Here is a 20,527-nt window from a genome sequence, read left to right as displayed (position 1 = left end):
CATCTAGCAATGCTTGGTCACTCTTCCTAATTTTGGAAGACATGGGCCCCTTTATTTTGTACAGACATTTACAGCACAGACACGCTGTACTATACAAAAACAGTACTGAAAAATTCTTAAACAGAGTGGCTTGCATGAAACCCAACAAGCAAGACTTTAAATCAGGATGGCATCTCACCTGGATAAAATCTGGAAAGCGCTTTTTGCAGGTAGGGCAGTTGAAATATCCATCAGTAACGTGGATGGCCACATGATCTTTAAGCAGATCCAAGCGGTCAAAGGACTCAGGACAGAAAATGCAGGAGTACGTTTTCTGGTCCATGTGGAACTTCATGTGGCTCTCAAGAGCACCACTGTTGATGAAGCCCTTGTTGCAGATGTCACAAGTCAAAGGGCAGTTCCCCTCCCGTCCATGAAACCGCAAGTGCTGATCCAGTTTGTCCTTTTCCCGGAACGCCTTCCCACACTGCAGGCATTTGAACGGGCGAAAGGATTTCCGGATAAACAGGTGCTGAAGAGCTGCATTCTGAAAGAAACAGAGTCCATCAATGTTTAGTATTACGGACAGAACCCACATACAAATATTTCAAGATAAAATACAGAAGATCAGTGAACTTAAACTTCAGAAAACACTTCTGAGTTAGTCACCACTTCACAGAAGAGGAGGCTGTGATGGACTGAAGTTAAAGGCCATACCTGCAGTTGTGCACCAACTTAGGACAACAGAATGCCGAAGTTCCCTCTTCTGTCCCTCTTTCCTGCTGACTTAGCTAACCTTTGTCTTTAGCATGGCATTCTTCTGTAAAATAAAACTAAATCCTTCGCCAAACTACAGACCTTGGCTTGAGAAGAGAGCTGCAGTTCCAGCTCATTTTTCAGGATTGGGCCACGGTTCAGCCACCATCCTATTGCTCTGCCTTTCACGCAGGAGCAGGGCTTATGAAATTCGACAGCCCGTTACAAAATCAGCCTCTGCAGAGATCACCACAGAGATGTGCAGCAGTGGTTTAGCATTGCCTAGTAAACTTCTTGTGGAATACACATTCGAGATGTGCTGGCCTAAACCTTTTTGCTGTTATTGAAACAATTGGTTTCAAAACATTACAGCAGGGGCAGAATGGCAGATTTACAAGCAACAGGTAGGAACTTGTGAGCAGTTTGTACTTCTTTGCCATTTAGTATCTATCATGTGTGAGAGCCTGAAAATTAAGAAGATGAAAGAAAAAACACACAGTGCTAAATCAAGAGAAAATCCAATAGATTTTGTTGGCTACTCAAAAGGGTAGTTGATTATACACAGTCAAACTTGAAATTGCTTTTCTTGGTATTGCAAGAAACTAAGAATATTGTGAATTGAGCATAATGCGAGTTGTGCAAATATCCATTTGAAGATTTAATACACTAGGCTGCTCTTCTCTTTCTCTGCACTTTTATACCATATGCAATTTCGCTTCCCAATCCCTGCTTTGTTTTGGTGTATGGTTTTCTGCAAAAATTCATTATTCCTCTTCCCTCCTCCCCCCCCCCCACTTTAGATTAATGCAATGGAGCCATTCCAGTCCCAGTATCAGAGCTGTGAACAGCTAGTGATGGACGTGCTGGCTACAGAAATAGGTGAGGGTGTTCTGGGCCTGCATATCAATATTGGATGATAACCTAAGCTGGTAAATTGCAAAGCTTGAAGTAAATCGTATGCCTGGATGCATGAAATATCACAGCAGACTGTCACCCATATGGTATGGAAAAGAGACCACGATACTGCTATTTCTCTGCAAGAAATCTAAGGAGCATTTACTCTTCTGCAAAGTAAGATCTACACCCTGTCATTTACTGATGTCTCCTCTGTTCAGATGTTATACACAGGATCTGCAGCATGATAGTTAGGAGAAATAGTGCTAGAATATTGCTGGCACCTATGCTTACACACATTCAGCATTACATACTTCTGCATGAGACACAGTCAAGACTACTGCAAACAGATTTCCCTGGTTTCCTCTCTCCTTTTCTTGTGGGAATGCCTGGGCTGCCATTTGCTGTGTCCCCTAAGTCTGCACCAGCAGCTGACATTGAAAAAGTCAAGTTAGGAGCTCCTCTGCTGTGATGAGGAAACAGCTTGGGAATACTGTGAAATGCTGTGCTAGAGATTAAATTAGTGAACCTGAATAATCCTTTTTACCATGTGAACAGCAGAGGTAAACCTATATTTCCATTCCAGGAAAAGGAACATGATAGCAACTGTTTTACTATCAAAGACCAAAAAAAAGCAAGCAGTTTCAGACAGGAGAGCTAAATGAACCCTTTCAGCCATCTCCATTTTACAGATGACGAAATGGAGACAATGGGAAACACAGGGGTCTGCTGGAAGTGACATCAGACACTTGCAATATGGAAACATCCACCTTCAATTTGCAATTAGTTAATATGAAAATGACTAGAAAAATATGAATTGTTATTCAGGTAACAGTTCTGGACATTGGTTGCTTAAAGAAGGACAGATAAGACAACTGATGATGTGTGGGGTCAGTCAGGAGACACTACACAGAAGCTGCACAAAACATGGATGGCAATGTTGTTACGTACCATTTGATTAGATACAGCAACAAAAACCACACAATGAAACCAAAAACAAACCTACCTGCAGCTCCAGCTGAGCAGGCAGCATTGAGGGAGAGAAAAATACTTATGTTACGCAATGGACTTTAAAACAGAAGCCTTGACTTCTGCAGCAGTCCTGCTTCTGTGGGTCACTATGAGGGCCAGCTCTTCAAGCTAGAGTTTTCTCTCCATTGAGATTTTAGCCTTAGGAAACACTAAACAGATCTTCAAAGTTTACCCTATAGTTAATAACTGCCCAAGAGGAGTTAAAGGGCAAAGATAAAAAGCACAGATAGTCTTGAAGGTGTTTTGTGTCCTTTTATGTCTTCTCAGATTCAGAGTTGATGATAGTGATGTAATGTGTACTGTGGAGCCACAGTGAGAATGAAATGCTTTTAGCAAAAGGGAATAGTTAGGGCAGGATGACAATGAGACAAGGATTAGAAGGGTGGAAAGTTGAGGCATGGGGACTTTTTGAACCTCATCTTACTGATTGTACTCTTCGTTACGCAACCTGTTACATTTCTTCTCTCAGAAAGAAGGAAATGACTGTACCTTCCAAATCATATCCCTATCATGCCAGTTGCTTCCTCTGAATAAAGCAGACACCTACATGAAGGACATGTTAGGATCAGGTCCGTGTGTTAAAAAAAAAAAAAAAAAAAAAAAAAAAGCCATTTGGAAATGCAGGTGTTTCTGAGATCAGCCTGTAAGTACTCTGCATGCTGCCCAGAGCTGAAATTAAAAATACATATATATTCCTTTTGGCTGCAGACAACAACGCAGCTCTATTTTCTTACAGAATTTGGGTAGGCGTATCTCTTTTCAATACTAAGGAAGGACTGCCATATGTAAGGTCAGATCTCTAAGGAAACTCCACAGGCTCTAAAGCAGAGGCTGAAAAATGAACTGATCCTATCAGGACTTGAACCTAGGGCACCAGAGCTCAGTACTTCCAGCTAGAATGAAAGCACTCTCAGAACATCACTGCCTTAAACCCTAGAAAAGCTGAAGCAATTCACAAAGGATCATTATTTCTGAAATTGCAATGCTGCATGAGTCATAAGGAAGAACTAGAGGTACACAGGTCTCCAGATCATAAGCAACAGTCAAGACTTTCTACCTGTTCTTTGGAAATTAATGACATACTACGCTCTTATAAAACCAAGTATTTGCTCTTTTATAATACTATGTTCATGCTATTTTAAGAAGGTGCTGTGAATAGTTGGATAGAATGAGCATGTATAGGGTGCCAGAGCTCGATGTGATTTTTCAGTGGTTAAAAAGTAATGCAGCTAGTTTACTGTTTTCTCAAACTCCTGTTGCTCAGCCTGATGCAATGTGGAAAGGTGCTATGCAACCACCCATATGTCATTCTGCCAATGCCCCTATCTTGAAACATCTCCAGGACTCTGCTGTACTCAAGCTGCTGCATGTATAGAAAGCTGGGGAGATTTGATGATAAAAACATGTTACTTAGGACTAAACCACCACTGCACTCCTCTTATTTGTGATACATTTGTGTAAGTTTTCAGGGAACAAAAGCTAAGCCACAAAACAAAGAAGTAACTTCAGAATTTATTTCCTTTTCTTCCTACATTTACTGTTTGCCAAAATCTTCCCTCTGTATTTATGGGGCACCATCACCACTGGTCTTGCACACATACTGCTGTAAACTGAGATCAAAATTTGGCTCAGCATCTTCCTATACAGAACAGTTACTCAACTCTTTTCTAATCCTTTCTCATCCCCTAAAAGCAAAAGTCTTACCCCAATTGCAGCTGTTCCTTTCTCTAATCAAAATTTTACACATGGAAGACAGACAAAGATTTTCGGCTAAATAAACCAATCTCACAGTTACATGGCTTGAAGGATTATTTGCTTGAATCATTTCCCTCCCACGCACAGCAGAGAAAAAACAGCTCACCCAGTTGACACAAAGCTCAGGTTTGAAGCATTTGCTGTCTGTACACAAAGTTGTTAGCTTAGGTTTTAATCTCACAAACAGGCAGGTTTGCTACCCCAAGAAAGTATTTTATCTCTATCATCATCAAGTAAGTGGATCTAAACAGAGGTCGTGGTTCCTCTTTGGCAACTATTTGCAAGCCAGGAGTTCTGAGAGAGACAGATGGTGCTGTGAACAAGTCATTAGTCTGTGCCACAGTACCATGATCCAGCCGGCTGTTTGAAGCGCTCCTGCTTGCCAGCTCGGATGGACTGTGCTCCTGTGAAAGAATTACTGTGTTGGAATTGAATCAGCTCCAATTGGTGACCAGTTCTCGATAGCATCTGATGAGATACCCGTTCTGCACATGATATTTGTCTTACTCTCAGAAGAAAGAAGTTTGCTAGGAATGAGATGCTTTATTGAGGACTCGGAAATGGATACTACAGTGGGAAAAAGGGACCAGCTGCTCCTTGCAGGCAGGTCCAGCATTCTGTGCATTACAGTATGTGGAGAGGGTGAGAGAAGACATGAGCTGCCATCCTCTCTGCTTACCCTGATACGCTTTGCTCGCCTCATGTCATCTGCTGTCATGGTGCTCTGCGTAGGCACCGTGCTCTCATCGTGCTGCGGCTGGATCTGTAGTGGGTGGTTTTCTGACTGCTGCTCCAGTGCCGACTGTGTCTCGGATGGCACTGGAGTCTGTTCCTGCTGCTCCAACCCATTCAGTGTTGCTTGTCCGGCCTCATCAAACTGCCCCTTGCTGGAAAAATGCAGCAAGTCCTGAAATCGCAAATCATACAACCAGTGATTATTCCCCCCACCCACTGAAAAATGCTTTGATATTACTCAGCAGACAACCAGATTTCTACATAATCACAAGCTATAAACAAAATGTGTCTACGCTAACTCTTTGCTAATGTGTTCCTTTGATGCTCTCAGCAGTTCCCCTCCACCTACAGCAACAACATTCAGAGCACTGGGGAAGAAGTGCTGCAGGTAGGTGACTTTTTTGGCCATTGTATTATCCACAGCTGATCGGACATGGACAATCAAAAAGACCCAACTGTTAATAGCCAAGCAAACTCTTCTGCACTAGTGACTCCATTACTGCTTTAATCAAAGATGATGTAGGCTGACCTGTAAGAAATTTTAAGACCAAAGTGAGTAGCACAGATCAGGCCTCCAGGAAAAGCAGAGAAATTCTGTCTTGTTGAGATTGTTGACATTTTGAAACATTATCATGTATTGATATGCAGTGTCTCTCCTTTCTAGAAAACTAGCTGGAATGATGAACTGGAGAGTGACAAACGAGATCATTATACTGTGCAGTGTGTTTTACTACCCAGTTTCCAAGCTCTGCATACTCTCATCTATCCAGCTGCATACATTACTTATGTTTATCACACAAAGCTGTTTTCCTCCTCCTTAACATTATCATAAAAAGAGGGAGGGTGTTAGGAGCAGGAAGTACACGCCACAATCTACATTTGTTTTCCTTATAAATTCTAGTAACTCCTCCAGGATGTATGCCTCCAGTATTTGAAGGAAAAAAACATAGATCCTTATGTGAAGTCACTTACAATGCAACTAAGGAAACTTAAAAGCACAAGCTACAAACACAGAGCACCAAAAGTATCAGCTCAGCGCTGGTGCTGTCAAAATGCAGAGGCAGGCAAGGGAGAAGAAAACCAGTGAGATGCCAGAGGAGTGCAGCTGTTACAAACCATGAACACTTACCAGACAGAGAGACTTAGCAGAGCAGTATACTATTCAGAGTCCAGTTCTGGTCTAAGTGGTAAATTTCCTCACTTGCTGACACTAAACTGTGGTCATGACATCTCAAATCTCAAGTTCTCAGGCAGATGAGCTTGTGCCTAGTCATTAGCAAAATGGGCAGACCTCCAAAGACCTGGGACATAACCATTTCCCTGCTCAACTGTATAGACACACGTGAGCTAACTCTGGGCCATGCTCCAAGCTCGGAGGATGCGAGCCACCTCCAGCCCAGAGGCCACTCACACCCATTAGCGTGGGACCGTGCCCAATAAGCCTTGTCTCTCTGGAGAGAAGAGTTACAACGCAGCATTATGTTTACTTGCCTAAATGGAGCTGATTTGTGGTTCAATTTGCAAAGAGGGTGACGTCGTCTGCAACTGTCTGCATTTAATGTCAGATTTAGGGCAATACTGCATGCTCAGAAAACAAACAGCAGGCATTCACAGGCAATGTATACATTCCTTCCTCTGAGTCAGCACTGAACCATGACCTAGTGAGATGCCAGAGGAAAATTACCACTCTGGTTATCAGCTTTCAGCTAAGTCATAAAGCTGAGCCATTGATTCCTTGTGACACCTTTCATAAAAGGACTTGGTGGTAACCCTAAGCCTGGTCAGCATTAGACAGACTTTAGCATTTTACTTATGCCCATGCATCGCGTTAGGTCCCTATAGAATATATAAAGCAGTCAAAACCAACTATAACCAACTTACTGTAAAAGAAGTTTTTGTAATAACTATGCCTACAGAAGGACCTTTTGTTAATATTAAAACATTATAAAGAATCATAGCTCAAACTGATTTAATTCTACCAGCAACAGCTATAAGAGCAGGCTCTGACTTCGTGTTCCAGAAAGGACAAATGTGAACCTAAATTCCCATTACGGTTTTATTGTCTAAATTACTTCTGTGATGCTGCTAAACAGCCGCAATAACCTATCTCACTGCTAAGTGCTTTGGGATAAAAGTTGCTGTAGAAATGGAAGAGATTTTACAAACTTTAGAGATGGAAAGTAGCGTGTTCCCCTGGCAAAGAATCACAGCTAGGAAAAACAAGATTTACTTAGGGATAAAGCAGAATACCCTCAATGATGCCCCAATTTTTTCTCACTGGAATTTTATAACCCACGATATTTTTTTTTTCTTCTCCTTTCCATCTCCCAAATATACCTGTGTTCCTTCTTCACACTTTTCTCCATTTTCACTGGTTACTTCCATACGCATGAATTTGGGAGGGCGCCCTGGGCGTCTGCCTGGTCCAAACCTCCTCTTTCCTCGCCCACGACCTCTGCCTCTGGCTCTGCAGAACACAGTGTGCTCCAGGTTAGAGACAAAAAGAGATGAATTTGGAATCCCCACTCGTTTTATTCTTTCTTTCTCAGCAACTGTTATTTACCCATTCAACTCAGTAACAATGGCCTGCAGTAAATAATAAAACTTGAAGAAATTCTGGCCAAAAAAAAAAGTGTATTGGTTGGTACTTATTTATGTTGCACTCTGAGAAATCAAAGCCCAGAACACATTAAAATTGTGGGACCAAAAGGACTACTGCCTTCTAGCAAGTCCTCAGCCATGGCAACTCTCCTACTTCAACACCCCAGTGTACAGTGTGCTGAAAAGCACTTTCAGGTAGATGGAACAAGCGCACAAAGAAACCAATTTAAAACCTGAAGCCATAACATGCCTCCCAAAAAAGGCACTTAGCCACTGATGTCAGACAGTAAACTAAAGGGAACAGCATTGTGTAAAGGAAAACAAAAGCAACAACAAAAAAAGCAGCCACTTGCTAAGTTTCAGGAAAAAGAAGGAACCAATATCTCCTCCCTGAAAGATGTTTCTAGATTCAGCTTTTAATAGGTTGGGGTAACTATCTTCTCAGTTCAGTGGGAAGCCAAAGCACTAGATGTCTCACTCTCTGAGCTCTGCATCTGGGTACATCAGAGAACCATCAGTATTTCACTAGTTAGAATGAAATACTGCAGTTTAAGTCTGGGGGGAAAAAAAAAAAAAACAAAACCCAGGAAACTCACTAATTTCAAATGGGGGTATTTATTTTCTTCAAACTATTTCTTTTGTGAAGCCCCTTACACCAGTCAGCTTCCTGGTGTCATGTTCTCACCTTCTGGTGCTGAGCCATTCTCTCATGTATCCCCAAGTTGGTTAGTAAGATCTGTAGGGCAAAAACCCTTCCTTCTGCAAATTTTGCGAAGCACCACAGTGATGTAAAGACAAAGGTAAAGCTCTCAGTACCTGCTGAAGAAGTCCAGCTTCTCATCATGGGAGTTAAGGTGCTGCTGGAGTTGCTCTGAGCTCATGAAGCGACGGTTGCACTCGTAACACGGCCAGTTCTTCTCTTGCTCTCTGAGAACTATGTTCCATTGAAATGTCAGTAACAGCATTTCAGTCACCACCAATTAAACACTTCATTTTTTTTCCCAAGCATTTCTATCCTCTGTGGGCCATATTCCTCCCCGGAAGGTAAGACAGACTGCAGAATACCCAGCACAACTCCACTTAGCTTTGCTTTTAACCCCCCTGCACTGTAACATGATTGCAGCTCATTGCAGAAATACAAAAAGGTCACTGGGGAAAATTCACATGGACTCCATATGCTGCTTGAAAATCAAGAAGATTTTGAAGTAAGCCCTTATCTGGAAGAGCTCCTACAGAACTGCGTGGCTCTGGTATAAGCTAGGTGAGGTCAACAGAAATTTCTTAATCTAAAGCAGTAGCACAGAAACACACTTCTTTCCAGCAGCATATAGGCCCTGTACTTGAAACCACAAAATCCAACACCTGAGCACCATTATACCAGAAACGCAGAAAGCAGAAAAGCTTATTACCCTTCCTTTCCTCCTCAGATATGTCGTGGATCTTCTGGTTCACAAATTCTGCGTACGAGGCAGCATACCACACCTGCAGCAGGAGAGACAAGGTAACGTAATGCTTTCTTAGATGGAACAAGAACTAAGAGGAATGTGTTTGTCAACATTTTTTAGGCAACGCATTTACTTTATTCACCTCAACTCTTATTCTTATTGCTCCTTTCATTCTCGATAATAAAGCCTGTTGAGATCAATATACCCCTGCTGATGAATAGAAGAGCTTTGCTTAGAAAGCATATCCATTTAATTTTAAGGTATAGCCTCCTAATATGAATGTTAATCTCACACATGGCTACCAGTAGTTCTAAAGGAAATGAGATTAATCTCTTTAGATCTGACTGTATGACTGCAAAGCACGGATGCCAACAAGGCGCTATAACTTGAGAGGGCAGTTGTACCACAAGGAATGGAGCAATTCTAAATTGAGGGGATTTCCCAATTCTTTTCTGCTCTCTTTAAACAGACAACAGGCAGCACGGTCTGCAGAGACTCATGTGAGGTGTTCCTTAACTTCCAAAAGACTGGAGCAGTACAGTCCTGCTTCCCAGAACAGAGGACTGACTGCCAGGCTGCAGCATGCTGGACCCACTTGCATTTTAAGAGCAATTTCGGGAACCTTTAGCAGAGACCAACACAAGCGAGAAAGACAAAGGTTACTGGAGCCTAAATTCAGACAGTTACATTTAACTACGAATTTTTGCATCATTTCTCGTCTTATCTTACTGTCTTATTATAAAGACGGAATTTTGAAAGAGATTTTTTCAAGGTGGCATTACCAGGTTTTCAGCATGAGAAACCTGGGCAAGTTTAAACTTGGAGTGGGCCACGGGTGTTTTCACAGCAGTGGTGAGAGCAACACTTCTAACTCCTTCCAAGACTCACTCAGCAGGTATGTGTTACCTTGCAGCCATCTCACTAGCAGGACAAAGGTGGAAGCCTGGAGCTCCTCAACTACTCACCTGACACGCAATGCACAAGTTTCCACAACTGCCTGATCCTCCTAGTTCAATCTTTGGACTGAATTTGTATCAACGCCTTATATCCACTTAGCGAGGAAAACACACTGTAGAGCCTGGGTAATTTGCTGTCAATTATCAAACTGATTTTACCCCAAAAGACATTACTAACACATGGAGCAAGAAAAATGGTGCTTCTACAGGCAGGTCTGTACAGATTTAATTAAGGTCTGATTTCAAATTGATTAAAGAATAGTTGAAAAACGATGCTTGGATATACTTAAAATGGATAAACAAGGTTCCTAGTGATTCAGTTTAAACAAATTGAAGACTGATTTCAGGGGAGGAAAAAAGATCCTACTCTTAAAAAAAATCAGCAACAAGTGTGTAACCAGAATTCTAGTATAGCTAAGTGTGTTCAAAACTTTTCTTTTTTTTTTGTTAAATTGTTGTTCTTCAAATGTTTTTTTCTTGTATGAAAATTCCAGTATTTTATTTATTATTTTTTTTTCTGTTCCTCCTCTCCCACCCCCCTGCTCCAGTTCCCTGGATGTTAAAAACGAAGGCCATCTAAACCAGCCATGCTGCTTTGAGCTGAAAGTAATCAATACATTTTTAGAGGGAACAAAAAGTAACTCACAGAGAAGTCACAACATCCATTATCATTTTCCACATGCAAAGTTTCAAAAGTTCCAGGAAAGCCAGGTAAAGTGAAAGACCACATTCACTTAAGGCACCAGAAAACATGTCAAGGGCACATAGGACTAACTGGAAAGGGCATCCAGAACTAAAAAGAATAAGACTACTGTAATAAAAATTAGATTGCATCAGCAAAATATATGCAGTGTAAAGCATGACAGTGACAAGCAAATCATTTACATACTCTTATTTTAAGCTTCCTCATTTTATATCTGAGCCAAAGCTCATTTAAAATCCGTAACTGGCTGACTACTGACTTCAGTGACATTTGATTCAGGCCACCATGTGCTTTATCAGATGAAAAAGACCTAAAAAATTGCTCCAACTATTAACAGCAATCATTTCTGACACTTGGAAGTGCACTTATTACGGAATCAATCTCAGAGTTGCTACATCAGTAGAAAAATAAGTCTGAAAACATGAGCAATGCCATACCTTGAGTTCCTGTTTGGGCTCCACATTTTTAATGGTTGTGTAATAAATATGGTGGCCGTACTGATACGCAACCAGGTTCTGCTCCAAATGGTTTTGAGCTGGACGCACAAACATCATCCAGTTACAAAGAGCCTCACTAGAAAGTTCAAACCACAGGTCCTCTTGCAAATCTCTGTCTTTTCTGTCACCCTTATCAAGAGACACCTGTAATAAAATCCCATTACATATGACTAACTTTTTGGCAGCAGGTTCAAAAGATTTTGAGTTTCAAAAAAACCCACTATGACTACACAACTTTTACATTAGGAAAGCGATGAAGGCATAGATTTTCTCTTTACTAATGGGGATCCAGAAACAGGCAGCACACAGGAAAATAATTTAAAACAGGTAATGATTTAACTAGAGAGGCACAGCGTACCCTTCCATGGCTTTCACGAGCAAGAAAAAAAACATTAAAAGGGTCATGCACAGTACTTGACGTATGACTATAACTGAGGCACAAGGAGCTGAAGCTTCAGCAGGCTACACGGCATCTGTTGTCAGATGTTTCTAACTGACTCACCCACTTCTCCCTGTATTCCCTGACTCACAATGCCTCAAGCTGGAAGAAGCACTTCTTTAGATGAACTTTTGTTTGGTTACCAAATCTGCCCGTTGTCCTTCTTGGACACTGACCACCATGGAGACTAGTGCTCTTAAGACTGTGGACCTTATCTCCTGCAAGCAATGGACTAACTCCTATACTCCAGCCAGTAAATACATGGCTAGAAGTTACTTAAGTCCGTTTACCTCATGCCAATAGACTTGGCAAGGGGAGTGGGAGAGAGAAAATCTCTTCTCCCCCACATCCTGTGGGAGGAAGGAGGGAAAGGGGAAGAAAAAAAATATTTTTAACTTAAGTTACGGCATGACGCAAAATAATGGCTGCAAAACATCCTCAAGACTATTTTTGCCTACTGCTATTTTTATGTCCAGATGCTGCTTCAGCCTATGTGAGAGTGATTCACAGCATTTCGTATTTCATATCATGAGGCCCATACATCACAACACCATAATGCTGGAATATTCACCATGATTATTGCATCTCCATGGATAGCAGAGCAGACTTGGAGTAAAGCAAGCTGGATACTTCCGAATTACATTCAGAGATGAAGTAACAGAAGAACATCTCTGATGAACTAACTGATCACAACAGAGGCACAGATTTAAATCCATGGAAATATAAGTTTAAACACAAATTCCTCCCTCCTCCTCAAACCCCCCTTACCTTCAGATGGATATAGCAGTCTTTGAGTTCGGTTTGTCTAACCAGAGGTCCTTCCACAGGTCCAAACTGTGTGCGTTTGGGGATACGCCTTTTGGAGAACACGCCTCCCAAAAACCTGTCTATATAGAGCACCAAGGGGAGGCTGGCTCTTGCCTTAGTCAGCACGGGCCGGTTTGGGATTGGATGCAGAGGTCCATGTTTCGGACACACCGAGGGATGCGCGTTATTACACTCTTCACACCCTGTAACACAAGAGAGGACACAATTGTCAGGTGGACACCAGCTCAGAAGAGACAGCTCTATCTCTCTGAGCATCTCTGGCTCAGCTGTGGGAACATTTATTCCAATAGCCTGTCTACATTTTAAAACACGTAGGCCAGCCTCCCACAAAATAAAGAATAAAGCAGTTCACAGTTTCCACCTAGGACAAAAATCTTGTCTTTTAATTGAGACAACTGAATATGAACATACATTTCTGGATATAAAGGACTTTAGTTATTACTGCCAGATTCTGAATAGTCTTTGACTCCACTTATTAGAGGGCTGGTAAAAGCAGAAAACAGAAAGGGGAAGGGCAGCTGATACACTACACACTGCTTCACATGCTTACACAGATCATTGGGATCAAAGGGTCGAGGTGGATCTGGATCCCATTCATCCATGTCAGTGTCTTCCCCATCTTCGTCCTCATCTTCATCCTCGTCATCTTCCTCTTTTGTTTCCATCCTTCCCATTTGATTCTGCAGAGGTGCTAAAGGGTCAGAACCATCCACTGCCTCCATAGGAGGTAACACCTGGTTATGCACCGGTAACGATGCCTGAGGACAGAAGCCACAACAAGCAGTCAAAATTGGTTCCCAAGGAAAAACACTCTTACAAGGACAAGCAATGAAGGCTCTTGCTAGTCTACCCTTGCTGCTTCCTTTGCTAATGGGAGAGGAGGAGGAAGGGAAGTGAAGCTACCTAACAAATGACTGCTGAGGGATGTTTCGCATTCCTGCTGCTGACACTCTCACCCAGGACAGCTGTGTCACTGCCTAATTCAACCCTGGCACAAGGACCGACTTCAAGGGAGAAGAAACCAAAGCGAGAAGTTTCTGGACGGTTCATGGAAGGTTTCCAGCAATTAAACAAAGTCCAGGCTCTGTGGAAATTATCCAGAGCCTAAAGCTGTATTTTAGCTTATTTTGTATGAGCTGGAGAGTCCTGTACTTTGGCAAATGGTCTTTTCTCTCCTATCGTACAATCAAATGAAAACAATCCCCAGAGCACACATGTAAAGATCAATAAGGGAGGAGATAACACCAGGACTAGATATAAACTCTGAGACATGGAAGACATTTAAGGGCATTGCATTCTCTCACTATTTTTAATGAAGATTCTCCTTTGCTTTCCCTACAAAAAAAGTTAAAATCAAATGGTGTGCATTGCACAGAATATCCATCACCCACAGCGGTTTCTCAGGTGTAAAACAAGAAACACCACACACAGAAAAGCTGTCTTAAGGGACTGGCAAAGAGACCCAGTGGATGCCGGTCCTACATGACAGCCAGAGTTACACCTTCTGTTCACTGTGGTTTTCAAAGCTGAGAAGAGCATTTTAAGGTGGTTGCTCAAGACAGAACAATCTGAGGAACAGGTTTCTCTGTGTATTAGGTACATAATCTCTCCTAAAAATCCCCACACATTCCACAGTGAGATGATGGAAGACAGCACAAATCTGTGCTACAGCTTTTTTTTTTGTATCTCCTCCCATATCGCTCAGACATGGTTCATCACCTGAGACAATGGAGCAACGAAATCAGCGTACTTTCACATGGAAAGGAAAAGGGTGCCTGGCAACTTACTCTATCTGCTTGTTGACCCTGCTCCAGAGCCATTTGCTGGGGGGATTCAGCAACGCTGCCAAGCACAGACAGGTTGGTGGGATTCATGCTCTGAGCAGCAGCAGGCAAGAGCACAGTTACCTAAAATTATAGGCACTCATTTTAGCACTGCATCATTTCCATCAGTCACTTATATATGGGCAGTGCCCTGCATGCAAAGCTCCCTGGAGTCCTACACTAGGTCAAAAACTGCAGCATTTTAATGATGTTTGTAGCAGGGATGATGGATTTGCACAAAGCCTGCAAATCCAGGAACAAAGAGAAAAGCATCAAAACTCAACCTAGGCTTTGCAGCTTTTGGGTTTCTTATGTCCCACTCCTGGCTTTAAATTAAGGTGCCATCCAGCCTGGAATTCAAACTGACTAAAACCAAAAATTGATGAGCTCTTTAGCTCTTGGTAAAACCACTGAGTCAAGGTCTTTGTTTTTCTCTTCCATCACCATCTTATTTTTCCAGAGCAAAGGAAAAAGGAAGATAGTAAATTTGAAGAAGCATCTTCTCCTGATTTTGCCTGTATTTCTTCTGCTCAAGCAAATCAAGACCCGTTATAAAACAAAATGGTGTACAGACCTTGTTGGAAGCTCAAGCACTCCTAAGTGAGAGGATTCCAACAATTATTTATTACATTTTTCAGTCACACCATACTTTTTTGGTTGTTTTTGTACTCGTTTATGTATGTAGTAATAAACACATTCTTGCATACTGCTCACATACTCACATACTGCTCCCATCAAGTGATAAAAAACAAATCAGAATTAAGATCCTAGGAATTACCTCTCCTGTCTTTTTGTCTCGCTTATCTATATAGCCACTTGCACGGTTATCCTGCATGTTTTTTCATCCTTCTCTACAGCTGACATTATGTGGCTACTAGTTTGTGTCTCTGACTTTTAAACAGCTTTTACACCAAAATTAAAACCCCTGTCCCTCTAAAAAGAGTGTTTAATAAATATTGATAAAACTGAGAACAGTGAAGTATGCCAACAGTAAAGGAACAGACAAGAAAATCCATAACATAAGCAGACAGTTTAAAAACTTCAAATCTAGTTGCTAAAGATATATTAAAAGTAATTCATGAAACTGTTCAAAAATCTACAGAAAAAAAAAAAAAAGACTTCAGGGAAGTGTGTGAAAGTGAACAGGAAACCTCCAGGACAACGGCTGACCCTGACTGTCTGCTATTGACATTTTTGATGCCAAGTGGCAATAGAAAAGTCATCATTACTCAATGGCAGACCTCCAGGTCTGCCAGCAATGAGAAGTTCATACGAGTTTATGTCTATTTGTACCATATATTAGCATTTCTTACTACCACTCACCCTTCAAACATCTCTACTTTCATTTCCATGTCACTTCCAGACATTGCAAGCAATATAAGCATTTAAAAAAAAAAAAAAAAGCACCAAAAAAAAACCCACCACCTCTCCCTTTCTTTTTAAAGTAAAATTTTTCAGAGACAAGAGTGGCTTAAATTATTATGTTAAGCTTTGTCATAAGTTTGGGGATGTCCTGCATGAAATGATGATGTAAAAATCCCTGCAAGGGCAGTAACTGCCACGAGACTCTGCTGGGGCTGCTGTCATGGGGTTGGAAGGGAGGACAGGCTGAGGACACACGGACAAGTATTTATGTCCTTGATACTCCACACATTATAGCAACAGCTCACATCCTCTGCTCTCAGAATGCTATTTGCACTGCACATAAGTATTCTGTCCTTCCAATTTGATCATATATTTACTGATAAAGCTTGTTGAATAAGCTCTGAGACAATCAGATAGCATTTTTTGGCTTCCTTATAAGAGGAGAATGATGTGGCAAAAAAATCCAAAACAACACCTTCAAATATGTTGAGAGAACAGGAAGAAAACAGCTAACACCTTTACTGAGTCATTCAGTTTCCTGCTTGTGCCTTAGTTTAGGAGGCCTCCTTTTCGCAAGAAGAAACTTGATTTTCAATGCACGTTCAACCCTTTACTCTGCCCCAAGACTGCCAATAAGTACACATTTTAATGATAGCATTAGTAATACAGTAACGATTCAGACCTAACACTTTGATTCACACATGCCATTAACGATTCAACAAGCAGTAATGATTTTAAGTCTCTATGAAAAGTGTAGGATTTGCACTAGAAATCTAGATCTGCAAGTACCCACACCTGACTACCACAATGCAGTCTCCAAAGATAATAGTAAAAAATAACAAAACTCTCATACCCATACTGAATGAAAAAAGAAAAGTCATCAAAACCTTTGTATCATCAAAACTTTATAAGCAAAGCCTCCAGTTTTGTTCTGCTCCCAGTCTACTTCATACTGGCATGCACATCAGCCAGAACTCCGGGTATGCCCTGGTAAGGTGAGGGACCCAGTAATTGAATTTCTTCATGTTTCATGGTTATTTTCCTGTGAAGTTTCTGGTAGATCTGAAACTTGAATCAAGATCAACTTCTATCCCTTGAAAGCCTTTTATGAACATTTAGGTTTTCGGATCAGAATCTGTATGAGGACAACCACAAACCCAGTCTTTCCAGATTGACATTAAAATAAAGTCAGCTGCGTCAGGCTGTTGACTTATTTAAAGCAACACTGTTGAAAGTTTTTTCATGATATCTGGGGCAGTAAATTTGTATTTTTGCTGAACATGAATTAAAAATTAAATTCAAATTCTCTTATCTTTTCATTGACATTCATGCACAAAGAAGTCAAGGTAATAGCAGCTTGTTAACATGCACTTTTTGTTCATGATCACTTAGACAACAGTCAATGACTGAAGACTGCCATCCGACAAATCCAGAGAGGGAGCTCATTATGCTCTATCACCACAACAATGTCCCTATGCCTTCTGTACCAGTTTCCTTACAGTTCCAGGGCCAAAGAAAATGATGTCTTTCTTACCTGCTGTGTAGTGGCATCCTGTTGGACGTAAGCCACTTGGGACGGATCTGTAAACAGAGTCTAGACAAAGTGAAAAAGGCTTATCAAATTGGCCTCGGGGTTGTTTACTCCCACCTCAAACAAATATCACCCTGACACCAAGAAATGATCCATGTAAGAATAACTCCTTTGCTAGCTTTTATCACAGCAGATTAATTCATCTTAACCATGTGAATCTAAATGCACAGAAATTAAACTGAAATTGGGTACTGCTCCTGAAGAACAGAATCATGTTTACATTGCACTTCTCATCTATATATTCAGAATGCTTCACATGATTTATTTTAAAACACAGAAATCACTTTGTGAATTGATGATTTGATAAATTATACAGGATGAAATGCAGTAGCTGTGTGAAAGCTAAATAATACTGAGGGCAGGACAGAAGATAACTCTTAACTTTATCTTTCCGCAATCACAACAGAGCTCTTCAAAAGAGAGCACGCAGATATCAGGCACATCCTCCATGTGAATTTGCTATGGCTAGGGTGTTGGGTTTTATTTCATAAAAGACATGGCAACACCAATATTCCTATGGTAGTCTGCAAGAACAGCCCTGGTGGGAGAGCTTCCATCTAGGAAGAACAAAACTTGGAGGAAAACTATGCACTGACAGAGGTCAGCCTTGCTTGTTTTGCCACCATTCAAAATACCAGAGCTTGAAGCAGTCTGGCACCAATAAATAAAAGAATATATATGATATAAGAAGATATAAGAAGAATTCTTGTGTTGCTTTTTGATTTCATCCCAATTGCATAGCACTGTCTTATCACTCCAGTCCATTTTTAATTTAGACAAAGTGATAATATTCAAACTGTTCTGGAGTCACCTGGTCAGAAACTTACTGGGAGACATCCTCTCACAATATCTCATCCTCTCAGAACACCCCACCATGTAAGAATTGTTCTTATGTAATAGCTAAGGACTGCACAAGAAAAAGACCAAGCCACACAAGGCTATGCCAGTGCTGCTAGTGCCAAGTACATGCACTTTGTGGCACTACTAGTCTATTCTGTCAAAGAACATAAAAGGCTCTTGATGAAACATGTCTGTTTGTGTTTTTGTTTTGTTTTGTTTTAATCTGTCCACACAGAGGTACAGATGCACACTGTATTAACTCCATATAAATGCATGCTGTCAGAGGGGAAAAAAGCTCTTTGGTATTTAAACTAATTATGAAGAAAAAAAACTTGGCCTATGCAATCAACAACTTCTCTGAAGAGAAACTACAAAATTAGATTGAATACACTGAGATCCTCTGCAAAAAGGCAAGGCTGTTATTGTTGCAATCAATTATTAAAACTGCACTATGCAAAACAAGGACTCTTCTTCCAGAAGACACACAGATCTCTCAGCTTTTTACTGAGCACTGCAGAGGCAGAATTTCTGAAGAGATTATCAGTGTTTTGGAAAACACCTTTGATTTAATTACCATCTCGTCCATCTTTAGTGAAATAACAAGCATTTCATAATTCATAGCCTCAACATCCTTTGATTACCACATTTGCACATCAGACTGAAGCGAACAGCATGAAGTCCCTGTTCAGCAACAGGCAGATAAAAGCATTAAGAATAACTGCCTGCTATTTTCCAGTCGCATCACTTGGCTGGGAATTGGCTTTAATCTCAAGATCGCTTCAATTTCTAGGTGCCAGAACGGGGTGGGCTCAGAACCACACATGCCTGCGTAGCTTCCACAGGATGGATGTAAACTAGCGTGTGCTCCGAGGTGTCCACGGAGGTGTAGGAGGTGCCATCCGCCGTGTAGACCACCTGCTGCGAGGGACGGTCCTGCTCATCGCTGTACACAATCTGTGCCACTGCCCCTCCTTCGGGGACAAAATGCACCTGAAAGAAAAACAGATCCTGTACTGACACTTCTGCAGGCATACGCCTATGGAAACAAGACAAGACACATCAACCGCAGTGGAGCCTTTGGAAGTGTGGAGAACCTTCTGCCCCAAACACCTAACCAGTTGTTTTGCAAACAATAAAAATCTCACTAAATAATACAAACTTAAAATCTCATCTAAATGATGCTAGCAAAATAGAAATCTGGACATAAAAACCACCATTGGTTTCTGTTTCTACACTGCATTTTAACTGAAGACCCAACAGGTATAAAGGATACCTTATAATACCTAGTTCGTGAATCATCCTTTGAAAATTGGTAAAAGTTCAGATTTGAACTGGTGTTATGTGTAAGATTCATTGGTACATTGTTTCCGTTTATTTTCAGTTTGCTTCCTAGATTTATGATAATTACTTCATTCAGCTAGCTCTGTAGTTGGAAGAATTTTTTCTGTTTGACAAATGGCTAGCAGTATCTATTAACTTTGATTGCTGCTTCAAGTAATACGATTGCACCTATCAAGAGGCAGCAATAGCATGTGTTTGATGGCTTCTTTGTAGCGTGTACACGCAGTATCAGTAGAAAATTCAACTGTTCAAACAGAGAAACATATAACTGAAAGCATTAAGGAGTGATTCTGAAGGCTATGAGAACAAGTTACCTCCAGGGCAGTTGTTCAAATCCAAATAAACTGATTTTGATTGAACATTATGATCATAAATGTTGATCAGTGGCCTACCTTAAACAAGGTAGAATACCTAATTCCAGTGGTAATAGGAATGCTCATCTTTTGACACCTTTTATACACTAAAAACCAATTCTGGTGGATGTGAAAAAGTAGCAGTTATCAGGAAACCTAGCTTTAGTATCCACATCCACAACTGTATGTTTCCACATAAAATGAGGCCACATTTGCATATTTTATTTACTTTGTTTCACCTTTTAGCTTACGTTTCAGAAGACAGCTGGTACTTCCCAGGGGATGCTAAGCGCTGATTTCATACAATAAATCCTTATGCAAACACTACAGTAAGGATGCACACAGCATTTCACATTTGCAGAGCACTCTGCAAATACTAATCAAACCTTTTAGCTGCCATGTGCAAACAACAGCATGGTTATCCCCACCTTACAGATAACGGAACACAGGTTACTAAAAGCTGTTTTTCTTTGCAGATTTCAAAGCTGGAAATTACCAGGAAAGACAGGATGTCTTGGCTTGTGGCTCAGCTGACATGCAGCACCCTCTTCATAACATATTCAGAAGGATAAATCAAATTACAGTCTTCTAGAA

At 41.0% G+C, this 20,527-nt stretch overlaps 1 protein-coding gene across 11 annotated transcripts in view; it reads right to left on the bottom strand.

The window, feature by feature from the left end:
- The window catches only part of PRDM10 (PR/SET domain 10), a 44,975-nt gene that overhangs the window by 14,755 nt on the left and 9,693 nt on the right, over positions 1–20,527 (bottom strand). For 6 of the 11 annotated variants that reach the window (XM_038167461.2, XM_038167462.2, XM_027444390.3 and 3 more), the window contains exons 3-13: positions 19,065–19,229; positions 17,343–17,402; positions 14,408–14,527; positions 13,171–13,378; positions 12,561–12,802; positions 11,294–11,497; positions 9,162–9,234; positions 8,569–8,686; positions 7,489–7,618; positions 5,096–5,323; positions 179–526 (exon numbers count right to left, since the gene is read on the bottom strand). In XM_038167461.2, the coding sequence (XP_038023389.1) occupies positions 179–526; positions 5,096–5,323; positions 7,489–7,618; positions 8,569–8,686; positions 9,162–9,234; positions 11,294–11,497; positions 12,561–12,802; positions 13,171–13,378; positions 14,408–14,527; positions 17,343–17,402; positions 19,065–19,229 (1,896 nt within the window). Of the gene's footprint in view, positions 1–178; positions 527–5,095; positions 5,324–7,488; positions 7,619–8,568; positions 8,687–9,161; positions 9,235–11,293; positions 11,498–12,560; positions 12,803–13,170; positions 13,379–14,407; positions 14,528–17,342; positions 17,403–19,064; positions 19,230–20,527 lie in introns of those variants that run through there. The other 5 variants (XM_072027604.1, XM_027444393.3, XM_038167465.2 and 2 more) reach the window with 4 other exon arrangements.

This window comes from Anas platyrhynchos, chromosome 25, assembly GCF_047663525.1.
Source record: "Anas platyrhynchos isolate ZD024472 breed Pekin duck chromosome 25, IASCAAS_PekinDuck_T2T, whole genome shotgun sequence".
Lineage (NCBI taxonomy): Eukaryota > Metazoa > Chordata > Aves > Anseriformes > Anatidae > Anas > Anas platyrhynchos.
Note: the sequence above shows the minus strand (reverse complement) of the source record. Positions and strands in the feature narration are given on the sequence as shown.